The following is a 12,533-nucleotide window of genomic DNA, read 5'->3' on the forward strand; positions in this document are numbered from 1 at the left end:
AGCCACCCAGGCGCCCCTACACATGTATTTTCTGAAACATGGCTACTCCCTTAGAGGTTGTAAATTCTTTTAAAATAGAGTAAGCTTTTTTTCTGCAGAATGCTGAGGACTTGTTTCAGGAGGATTGCAGTTCACGGGACAGCTGATACGTACATGCTTACACACAGCCTCTCCTACACACAAGCTTAGGGGACTCCCAGTGACCCCACAAAACAGATGCATTTGCAGACTCCAACTGTGCATTAGTTACTGACACTCTCTCTTTAAGGGAGGTCTGACCAGTTCTCAGAAGCTCATCTTTTCCTTATTCCTGATCCTTTTATATCATTATTTGGGAAGAACCTAAATAAATTAGTGATGTCCTTATATGGACATTGTGTACCCTTTTGTTTGCTGAGCCAAACTCAGTCTAGTGCCCTGTGCTGGGTGAGAGCAGAGTTAGCATCCAGCCCTCCTCAAGGAGCTGCTCACCCTTTGGCTTCCTGGCATCCTCAGAGGCTAGAGGCCCCAGACCAGTCTGTGTATCTCTCTACCTGCCAGTTTAAAATAGAACTTCTGTGTATTGCTAAATTGTTTTTCTCATTAATAAAGCAGAAAAACATTTTAAAACCTGGGCATTTTCAAAATTTTCTATAAAACGTTCTTTGATCTTACTATTTTTTTTTCAACGTTTATTTATTTTTTTTGGGGGGGGGACAGAGAGAGACAGAGCATGAACGGGGGAGGGGCAGAGAGGGAGTGAGACACAGAATCGGAAACAGGCTCCAGGCTCTGAGCCATCAGCCCAGAGCCTGACGCGGGGCTCGAACTCCCGGACCGCGAGATCGTGACCTGGCTGAAGTCGGAGGCTTAACCGACTGCGCCACCCAGGCGCCCCTGATCTTACTATTAAAGCACTATCCTAATGCTTTGTGGAACACAGGTTTAAATAAAGCATTGCATATAAACCAGTATTGTCTAAAGTTTAACCTTTCTTAGTTGCAGTTAGAGAATGATTGGTTAAATACTAAATTTTATTCTCTATGAAACAAGATCATCCTGATGTTTAAATTAGGAAGCACCCTTGTCAGTGTCCTTCTTGGCCTTATCCTGTCCACTTCTAAGTCCCTTGACCCCCATAAGCCTGAAGTGTAACAAAGCCTAATAACACAGATACTAGGTAATGGGGATAATCTAAAATGTTAAGCCTTTTGGTTAATTCTATCATTTTTTTAATTTAAAGATAATTTAAATCAGACTGTTGAAAAACCAAATGTCACGCCTCCTGCCTCTTACACTTATAAAATGGATGAGGTTCAAAACCGCATAAAGGAAATACTAAACAAGCATAACAATGGCATTTGGATATCTAAGCTTCCACATTTTTACAAAGAGTTATATAAAGAAGAACTTAATCAAGGAATTTTACAACAATTTGAACACTGGCCTCATATTTGCACGGTACGTTTCTCCTTACTCCTCCCTTCTGATGCCTGCTCCCTGCCCTTCTTTCAGATTTTGAGTTATTAATCACATCACCTTTCATACAGGGAGTATGACGCACTTGACATAATACTGCTTCATTAATATTTATCTCTAAGATTAACATATATTGGTTCTTACTTACGGAGATAGGTCAAGGTCAAGGGCTGTTTGTGTTGTGATTGCTGTTTTTACATATTTTGTTTTAAATTATTTTTAAGTGCATTTTATATGTGGTAATATGTATACCATTTTGTATCAAACTGTTACCAATGGATACTGATAACTTTGCCATTTTAATAACTTGAACTCACTGGTAATAAAACTGCATTTGCCTCAAAATATTACATGCTGGTTCCTGAGCATTTTTTAGAGACATTCAGCTGAACTGATTTTAGTTATTTTGACTACTTATTTATACAGTATCTTATTTTAATTTAAAAATGAACGTAGGGTTATGATTTAAAATTTTTGCAAAATTCTTTGGAGGAAAAAATTGACAAGTTAACTGACATCAATTTCTATACCTGTTTCTACTTGAGTGTCTGTTATAATACAATGATGGATCAGAACAGTTTATTAGAAATCTTAGTTCAGCCAGCGATAGAGACAACTAAATTCCTAAACCAAAGTAACTAACTTTCAGGTTTCTTAATGTTTTCATTTACATAGAATGTATTCAATCATGTAACTATTCTAAATGGTAGCATTAGCTGCTACTTGGTGCTTCTGGAATTAAATATACATACAATTTTGTTTTATAGAAGGCTTTCATTTATTTAATTGAATATGTATTTTGGCCCCTGACCTTGTTGGGTAATGCACAGGCCACTCTCTTTTTCTAAGCCCCTGGCCTGAAGACATGTATTTTTGTAACCACTTTTTCCTCCAGGTCACTGACATGCATTCGAGTTCCAGTCACTTTCCAGGCAAAAGTCATTCTTTCATGCATCCAACCTATTTATTCATACATGATTTACTGTGCACCTGCTGGTACCAGTCACTGACTTAGATGCTAAGAACACCTTAGAGGCATGTCACGTGTCAGAATATTCAGTAGGAAGTGGGAAAACAAGAAGAAATAGCAAACTCTGGCAATAAGCTGTTTTCTTCCTTACGAAGTCAAGAATGTTTACAGATTATAAGAATGTTACCCTGATTTATGTGGAATGTAGGGTTTATTCTTATAATGGGAATTCCTATTAGTTGCTGTTCAGTTCATTCCATTTTTACTCCTTTCTAAGGAGAGTTTTCTCACTGGTTGCAGGTTCAGCAGCGTTGATGTGCCCACTCAGATTTCCCTCATCTTGAGGGCATTTTTGATATTTCACCGCGCTACTCAGTTTAGAGGTTCAGGGCATGGAGACCCTTCTCAGGGGTGGATAGGGTTCTTTTATTTTTTATATCCATAGACAGTCATGAACTTATAGCACATCTCAGTGAACTTAGAGCCTTTTTTTTTTTTTGGTCAGGATACACATATAACTCACTATAAAGCTTTGATTTAAAAAAAAAAGTTGTCTTTGGAGTACAGTTTTAAAAATTAACTCCACAGAATCTTCTTAATGTATTGTTGTTTCTGGTTACTTTATTTTATACTCCATGATAATTACTTTTGTTTGTGTAGCTTAATTTATAGCTTTTGGGGGAAATTTTCATCTGTGTTATCTATGTGTCTGCAAAGCCCCAAAATCTCTCTTGCTAGGATTATAGGTGAGAGAGTATCTCTTTGATGTTAAAACCTTACTTAAAATGAAGGGTTTCCTACTAAATTTCAGGAGCTGAAACAACTGACTTTTTATTTTTTGGTTGCTCAAATTCATCTTTCTTGCGTGATTATTTTCTGTTCAGGAGGTAAGGGTAGAACCCAAAGCAGAAATAGGATATACCTTCCTTATCTATATGCTGTGTCTCTGAACTTTGAGTAGGACTTCTTAGGTGCAATCACTATAAATTATTAGGGATGACAATTGCTTAGTGTAAAAGCATTACATCTAAGATACCAAAAACTGCCAGTCTTATTGATGTCTATTAATATTTTTCAAAACTCTTTTTATAACATCTAAATATTCTTTAATAGCCTACTGGCAAACAGTTTTAAACACTTACGCCATGGTTATTTATAGACCGCTTTAAATAGTTATACTACCATGCTTGTTTTTCTTTTCTTCTGACTTCTTGCTTTCCACTTTGGTGAAAAGCAGAAACACTGAGAGCATGACCAGAGCTGATACTATTACAGGCAAGGACAGACATCCTCAAATGCAGCACAGAAAAGTTAGGGTAAGGAAGATTCAGTCTTGTATTCGGTATGTATCTCTCTATATGGCTTATCGTGTAACCGAAGAAGAAACCCAAGTGCAGTGTATTTCCATATTGTTTTTTAAAGGACTTTCTCAGGGGACCTGAGAGCTCTGTGCTGACAGTTCAAAGCCTGGATTCTGCTTCAGATTCTGTGTCTCCCTCTCTCTCTGCCCCTCCCCCAACTCGTGCTCTGTCTCTCTCCATCTCTCAAAAATAAATAAACATTAACAAAGCTTTAAAAAAAAGGGCTTTCTCCCCTGATCATATAAAACATTCTATATAAAAAATGAAAAATAAAGCTATGAGGGGCACTTGGGTGGCTCAGTCGGTTAAGCATCTGACTTCGACTCAGGTCATGATCTCATGGTTCGTGGGTTCAAGGCCTCTCAGCACAGAGCCTGCTTCAGATCATCTGTCTCCTTCTCTCTCTGTCCCTCCCTCAGTTGCACGCATATGCTCTCTCGCTCTCTCTCTCTCTCTCTCTCTCATAAATAAACATTTATACAAAAAGTAAAACTATGAAAGTAAAATCACCCATTTATACATATGTACAGTGGATACCATATATAACTTGCAAGACTCAGAGATAACCACTTGCAGGTATTTCCATTTGAATATCAGAATGGGCAACATGAGCTTCTGGGGCCAAATAGCAGCTCTGAAATTTTACTTTCATGGAGGTTTTGATCAGCTGTGTGCAGTATTCCATTTCGCAGGGATGTTGGATTGCATTTTGATGCAGGCAGAAGGATGCTTTGACTCTTTGGTTCTTCATCTTGGGAATCATCCCGACAACAAAGTGTGGATTGAGTTTTGAAAGCTAAAGAGAATATAAAGTTATACTCACCATGATGAACCAGTTGCATAGTGTTCTAGGCAACTTGTGAGGGAAATGGAAACTGCAGGAGCTGTCCTGGAAAGGCAAAGAGCCCAAGATGGCAGGCCTTAGACCAAGGGTACTGGAGTCCAAGCATTTCCATTCAGTCCTTGGAGGAGGACAACACCTGTTGGGTGTTGTTGGTCTTATTAATAATGTTCTTCTTAACTGCTGTGTTTGGTTAGTATTTATGAAATGCTGCTGTGAACCAGACACTGACCTGGGTGTTGGAATAATAGTAAACAAGACAAACATGATCCTTGCCCTTATGGAACTTCTTGTCTAACAGAGAAAATAAACATGGAACAAATAATGATAAACCTGCGATTGTGTTGAAGGAGAAGGGCAGGGTGCTGAGGAAATGTGTAAACAGGAGGGCCCAACTTAGCATGATGAGTCAAGAACTTCCCAGAGGAGGTGGCTGCTACACTAAAACCTGACAGGTGAACTGAAGTAAGTTAGGCAAAGGAAGCAGCTCATACCGAAGCCCTGAGATGGAAAGAAAAACAGGGCTTTTTCAACTGAAAGAAAGTAAAGAGAGAGTGGCTCAAGAAGAAACTCAAGAGGCAAGCAGAGGCTAGGTCACCTCGTGAAAGAGTCATCATTTGGTGGGAACTTAGCGGATTCCCCCCACCATGAGGTCACCCAGGATCCAGAGCCTCTGACAGACTTGGATTTCTGGTAAAATTCCAGATCTTATAACAATGACTGTTGAGCCTCAGAGATTTTGTCAACATTCTCTACTTTCTGCAGTATGGGTAGAGAGAGAAACCTCTCCATTCCCACATGAGCCAGAGCATCTGTCTGTATTCAATGTCTTACCTAAAGCTGCAGAGAGAGCTGGGGGGCTCATTCTTTGAGCCAGACGGGACCACAGGCACTCAGCTGAGAATTTGTACCCCGCTTCAGTGACCTAGAGGATGAACATTGGGCAACACTCTGAGTTGTCCTGGAGGCACAGCGGCCTTCGTTACCAATGTGGCATTTCGTGAATGAGAGCATGACATCCTAGAACATAAAATGTGAGTGACTAGAAAAAATGCCCAATTGTACTAATTATTCATGCTTTGATAAAAAGTTTTTACTGTTAATCTGCATTTTTGTTAAGTGTCATCTTCCTACCCACTGGAAAGCACTACGCTTCAAGTTGTTTAGTACTGTAATACCTCAGACTTTAAAAAATGTGTCACAGTGGTGACGGCTGTCTCGCCACTTACAAAGATACGTTTTTATAGTTTGGGATGTTCAGGAATGTTTCTGTGGTAATTAATTACATAAGATAATAAGGCACCTGTCAGCCCATGCAAAGTGAACTGCCCTTTTTTTAAAGCCTGGATATTTCTGGGCTAAGAATGAACAACTTGGATTTCTAAGGAAGTGAGTGTAAATCGAACAGCAGTGATGCATGCTCAGACTTAATGGTATCGATACAATCTATATAGCAATGCCAGCAAAAGCCACAGTGAGAAGGTAAACTGAGGCCTTGAAAGTATAGCCATAATATCTCATTGGAATCCAATTTCTTTTCTCACTTTTCACCAATAAAAAAATATGTAGTCAACACACTGGGACAGTTTTTAAATTTAATTTCAGTGAGCATCTGAATAGGAGAAAGAATAGCTCTGTGGCAAAATCAGAACAGAGACATTGGTGTGTATGATGTTGCTGTGCTGGACTTGAATAGAGCAACTGCCCGTCGGACCCTAGAGTGTGATAGAAGGAGTGTGGGCTGGGGCACCTGGGTGGCTCAGTCCATTAAGCATCTGACACTTGGTTTTGGCTTGGGTCACGATCTCAGAGTTTGTGAGATCAAGCCCCACGTTGGGCTCTGCACTGACAGCATAGAGCCTGCGTGGGAATCTTTCTGTCTCCCTCTCTCTCCCCCTTCATCACTCTCTCTCTCTCAAAATAAATAAACATTAAAAAAAAAGAGTTTGGGCTTTGGAATTCCATGTTTGCCTTGCCATTTCTTGGCTGCATTACTTTCAGCACACAAATCATCCTCTCAGGTCCCGACTCTTCTCTAAAATGTGACTGTTTCATAGCACCTGTGTGGCTCAGTTGGATGTCTGACTTTGGCTCAGGTCATGACTTCATGGTTCATGGGTTTAAGCCCCACGTCTGCTCTGTGTTGACAGCTCAGAGCCCAGAGCCTGCTTTGGATTCTGTGTCTCCCTCTCTCTCTGCCCCTCCCCCACTCATGCCCTGTTTCTGAAAAATGAATAAACCTTAAAAAATTAAAAAAAATAAAATAAAGTGTGACTATTTGTACCCATTGCATAGGGTTGTTGGAGTAAAGTGAGAGAAACTATAAAAAGCAGCTGCCGGTATGATTTCAGACACATAGCAGGTATTTAGGAAAAGGCTGTTTTTGTTTTGTTTTGTTTTGTTTTAGAGAGAGAGAGAGAGAGAGAGAGAGCAGGAAGACCGGCAGGGAAAGAGGGAGAGAGAGAATCTTAAGCAGGCTCTGTGCTCAGCACGGAGTCTAATGCGGGACTCCATCCCACTACCCTGGGATCATGACCTAAGCTAAAATCAAGAGTCAGATGCTCAAACCACTGAGCCACCCAGGGGATTCAAGGCTATTATCTTTTGAGGGGCAGCCCAGCTTAAACTAAAGCAGGTTATATATAACCCACTGGTAAACCAGAGACATGCCCAGCAAGCTCTACAAAGGAACTTATCTCAGTGAAGATAGAGGAAAAATTAAAGAAGGAAGAACAAAAGTTTAAATTGAGAGAAGATAAAGAACAATAGATGACTGAGTGAAAGGGATCGAAACTCCAAGATGAGGTGAGTTTCTGTTATCTTGGGGGCACAACCTCCACCCCCAAAGGTAATGAGAACATACCTAGAATACCTCCTTAGCCTAGAAGGCACAGTGAAAGCCGCCACTGCCGGCCAAGATCATCCCAAAAAGCTGTGCACACATTTAGCCAGGAGAAGATGCCCTTGTCTTCCTGAGAGAAACTGAGCAAGAGCCTGACCTTGAGCCATGCTGAATGAAAAAGACTTGAAGTCTGTTCTAATATAGTTGCAGTCAGCATCAGTTAGAAGTCCGTAGTAGGAAAAGGGGTGAGAGGTGAGAGAGAGTATGAGCCTTGAAATGTATACAGTCTGTAAAACTACTCATCCAAGGTGGTGGAAAGAGTTTAGTTTCTCTGAGCAGATGGTTTGTAAACAGTCAGGGGTTACCCTCTACAAGAAACTTTTTACTTTTACCTTTGATTAAATATCTGTGGAATATTCTACAAACACTTGTACTTTCTTGAACAGAAGCAACTAAAAACTTGTAACTGTTTCTGAATACCTCGGGTTTGGCATCACTAGCATTGGTGAAGCACTACAGAGAGGGTGGCAGATGTAGGTGGTGTGGAACCTTGAGATGTGGGGGTTAGTTCATCTCTGTACTTCTCTGTGTGTAATTTATGCCCCACCCACTGCCCTTACAGGCTTCACCTCCCAACCTAGGTTGTCTTCATTGTGGCCCAATGATGCCATTGGGGACCATTTTCTCATCTCTTTTTCGTTGTCTGACTTTTCCAGTACTTCTCAGCTTTAGCAAAAAAAAAAAGACTGAGCTCTTAAGGAGGTCATTAACCACTCAATCTTTCTTTCTATGAACTGGCTATTCATAGGGTACTAGCTTCTTGGTCAGTAACTCTTCAATGTTTTCACTGTTGCAAGGTACTCAGGGGTCTTTATTCACTGCTGAAGTTGAGTTTTTAAACTGGTTTTTTTTTTTTTTTTTTGAAGTTCAAAACCTTGCCAATGCTTGGAGAACTGGGAATCAGATCTCCAGGTAAATATGATTTTTTTGTACTGGTGGAAATACAACTGTGGCTGGATGAGGCCTATACAACTGTTTTGGAAAACTTTTATTTAATTAGACAATACCAATTCTGTCATAGAATCATAAAGAAAATTCTAATTCTATGAAACACAGTAAGGTTACCTCAGCAGCTTATGCTGTTTAGTTAGCAGATGAGACTTCCATAGACTCGAAGGATTTTGGCTTCAGGAATTTAAGTTTACAGCACAGGTAAAATCAGATAGGAAGAAGTAAAGACCTCTTAGAATTAAGAGGAAGCAAGTTTCTAGACTCATAGGGTAAAGACTTTTATGTGTGTGAACAAATGGGGCTCCTGAAGAAATTGATGTTTGAAAGTCTTGGGCCTTACCTATACCAAACCTACTATGTCTATCCTCAATTTACAAAATCCCAGAGGTGTGTGAGAGAAGTATCTCACTGCAATTCCAAATGAGGCAGAAATCAAACTAAATATAATGAACTTGTGGGGATAAAGTCTAAGGCATATCAGGTACCAGAATCTTCTGATGAGTACCAAAGGAGATGGCTTGAACTCTGTGGTGTAGGGAGTTAATCTTTTATGTTACCTACCTGTCTTTCCTGTGGGGTCTGGAGGTGCAGTGGGGGTGAGTAAAGATATGAAGTTCTAGGTCATGCCACCTCCCAGTCATTGAAATGGTAGCTTTTTAAGTGGATAGCCGAAGTCCCCTCCCCCCCACCAAAAAATGTAGAGCCACAAAACAAAACATGGAGGAAAAGAGTAGGATTATGATATTGAATCTTCTTCTACAGAAGGCTTATGACTCCCTCCTCAGATACGTATCTGGATCAGGTAAACTAAAGGTGTAGAGCACCCTTGTAAGAGATAACTGAAATGATGAGCTGCTGATATATCAAACTAAGAATATAATAAAAGCCATATTTCAAGTAGCTGTTGACTTACCTTGGTCATTTGTGAAGGCTAAAGAAAGCTTTCTACTTGGGGGCTGTGACAGGAGATCACATGTCAGTCTGGTCAGATGCACCAGAGCACAGTGAATAATGGACACCACACTGTAACCCACGTTATAGCAATTCCTTGTCTTTGGGGAGATTGCCATAAGTTTGGGATACAGTAGTAGGTATCTTTCCTAAGCCTAGTTACCAGAAAATTAAAAAGAGACAAAGACACATTTTGTGGAGGATAGGTAGCAATCACTGTAGAATGCCTGGGAAAAGCAAATTTTCATTCATATGAAAATTTTAAAACAAAGTTGAAGTTGAAAAAAATTACATATAAGTTCAAAAATTACATCTGTGAGAGTTAGGTTTTTTAAGTTGAAATGACATGAATTTCATGATTTTTCCCTTTGAATTCAGTAACCCTTCAGCCAGTCTCCAAAGATTGCTTGGAAAGCATGTGGACCAGACATATTATCCATATCACCAAGCTTATCCATGAATATTTGTCTAATGTATTGAAGGACATCTCATTCAGCCTTGGTTAGTGTCAGGTTCAGTTCCGGAAATCAGGCCTATGTTTAATCTTAGTAAAGGCTGAATTGAATTTAAAGAGGCCAAATTACTGGAGAACAAAGTAGAGTTTAGGCTCATAACCAATCCTCTTGAGACTGAGGAAGAAGCACATTGGAAAATGCCTACAATTCAAGGAACTAGTCATTTGGAGATAGGGGGTGGTTATCTAGTTTAAACAATAACAGTAAGATGAAACTGCTTAGGAAAGAAATCTGTCTTCTAGTTCAGGTGGTTATTTGGCTGTTGTTAGAAATTCGGATAAACTTAGGCTTGTTGGTTAAAAATCTACTTTATAGGCTGACTGGAGAAGCTTGACTTAAATGTTGTAGACAGAGCCCTGGAAGCTTACTAATTCCAGATGATCTTTTAGCATTATTATGATACAAAGGTCAGAAAAGAAAGGGAATTTTGTGCCCCTTAAATGGCTGCAATGTTCATAAACTTCTGTTAAGGTAGAAATTCCTGGTGAGAAGAACTCAGTGTGCTGGCCATGTTCAGAGATCATGTCTAGAGATTTGATAAAGGGCATTGTTAGGTAATTGGTCCTGATCACATCTAAAGCACAGGTGGGAATGGAAGCTTCGGGACTGGAAGTGGAGGAGGCTGTTTTGTTTTGTTTAAGGTTTATTTATTTATTTTGAGAGTCAGAGGGAGAGGGGCAGAAAGAGAGGGAGAGAGAGAGAGAATCCCAAGCAGGCTCTGCACTGTCAGCATGGAGGCTGATTATGGATTCGAGCTCAGGAACCGTGAGATCATGGCCTGAGTCAAAATCGGATGCTCAACCAACTGAGCCACCCTGACACCCTTAGGGGACTGTTGAACAAACACTGAAGTATCTCATGTTCCAGTTCACTCACTGGAAAGAAAAGGGTCATAAAGCTGAAGAACCCTTCCTATCCTCTCTTGAGTTAGAAGAAGCCATGTGGACAGTTGGGGCATGGGGCTTGTGAGAGTTATTATAGATAAATAAGATATTCCACTGAAATTAGTTTCTACCATCCACCTTGGAGAAGGTATTGCAAAAAGTTGAAAAGAGGTCTGTAGGCAAAGAACGAAGGTGGGCCCCGAAGCCCCAGCTGGCTTTCAATATGGAGGACTGTCATGTCTAAATCTATGATTACATTAATTGGGATTCTATATGACAAGTGGATAATTCACATAGAACTCTATTTTATATCTCCATTTGCTCCAAAAGTATGTTTCTCAAACCCTTCTCTGGATACTGTATTCTTGTATCTTATTAAGTGTCTTAAAGCACGGTGAGGATTGCCATTTTAAGATTTCAGATTTACAAACATGAATCTCAGGGCACCTGGGTGGCTCAGTTGGTTGAGTGCTGACTTTAAATTTTTTTTTTAACATTTATTTATTTTTGAGACAGAGAGAGACAGAGCATGAGCAGGGGAGGGTCAGAGAGAGAAGGAGACACAGAATCTGAAACAGACTCCAGGCTCTGAGCGGTCAGCACAGAGCCCGACGCGGGGCTCAAACTCAGGGACCGTGAGATCATGACCTGAGCCGAAGTCGGACGCTTAACCGACCGAGCCACCCAGGCACCCCGTTGAGTACTGACTTTAGCTCAGGTCATGATCTCACAGTTCATGGGTTCGAGCCCCACATTGGGCTCTGTGCTGACAACTCAGAGCCTGGAGCCTGCTTTGGATTCTGTGTCTCCTTCTCTCTCTGACCCTCCCCTGCTCATGCTGTTTCTCTCTGTCTCTCAAAAATAAATAAATGTTACCAAAAAAATTTTTTAACTAAATAAAAAAATTAAAAAAATAAAAACATGAATCTCAAGACCATTGAGAGCAAAATGAGAAATGGTCCAAATATTTATATCCCTAAGTCTTAAAATTAGGGACATAAACTGTAACTGTCCTATAATGCACCAACCAGAGTGTCAAAAGGTGTCAGCAGCAGGAGTCCACCAACGATGACAGGGAATGCTAGCAGGTGCTAAATGCAGACTAAGTTGCTTCTGCTTTTATTGATGCTTGGGGTTTTGGGCATGGACTTTCCCCCCAGTCCTCAAAACTTCAACACACGTTGGCAGAAGAATGTGAGGAGGAGAACCTAATGTTTTATACTTGTGTTAATATTCATCCTTCTCATGTATCACCTAGAATATATAGTCAGGACTAAAAGGTATCTATCTTAATATTCAATTGACTACACCTCTTGACTTTTTAATGCTCTTCTTGGGTAACAAGACAATACCTTCTTTGTGTGTACATATTTATGTTCTTCCTAAGCATTATGTAGAAAATGAGTTAGAGAGGTCAATGTTCTTTACTAACAAGCTACTCAGTGTACTTTAATATTCTATTCTTCTTGGGAGAGGGAGGACTTCTTATAAGTTTGTATTATTACCTTAGTGGTCTGGAATGTTTTTCCAAGGACTCAAATTGCAGCTAAGGAATAACTGAATAGGATCTGACAAAATAGGAACATCTTAGAGGGCTGTCAATGCTAACTTCAGTCTAATCAAAGGTTGAGAAACCTTTTTTTATAAAGGGCGAGGTAGTAAATATTTTAGGTTTTGTGGACCAACAGCTGTGTCATTGT

General features: G+C 40.1%; 1 protein-coding gene across 6 annotated transcripts in view; it reads left to right on the forward strand.

Annotated features, from left to right (window-relative positions):
* Positions 1-12,533, forward strand: part of TDRD7 (tudor domain containing 7) — a 73,890-nt gene that overhangs the window by 32,729 nt on the left and 28,628 nt on the right. For all 6 annotated transcript variants that reach the window (XM_040481755.1, XM_040481754.1, XM_040481757.1 and 3 more), the window contains one exon: positions 1,223-1,440. In XM_040481755.1, the coding sequence (XP_040337689.1) occupies positions 1,223-1,440 (218 nt within the window). The remainder of the gene's footprint in view (positions 1-1,222; positions 1,441-12,533) is intronic.

This window comes from Herpailurus yagouaroundi, unplaced genomic scaffold (assembly GCF_014898765.1).
Source record: "Herpailurus yagouaroundi ecotype Mexico unplaced genomic scaffold, PumYag 160, whole genome shotgun sequence".
NCBI classification, from domain to species: Eukaryota; Metazoa; Chordata; class Mammalia; order Carnivora; family Felidae; genus Herpailurus; species Herpailurus yagouaroundi.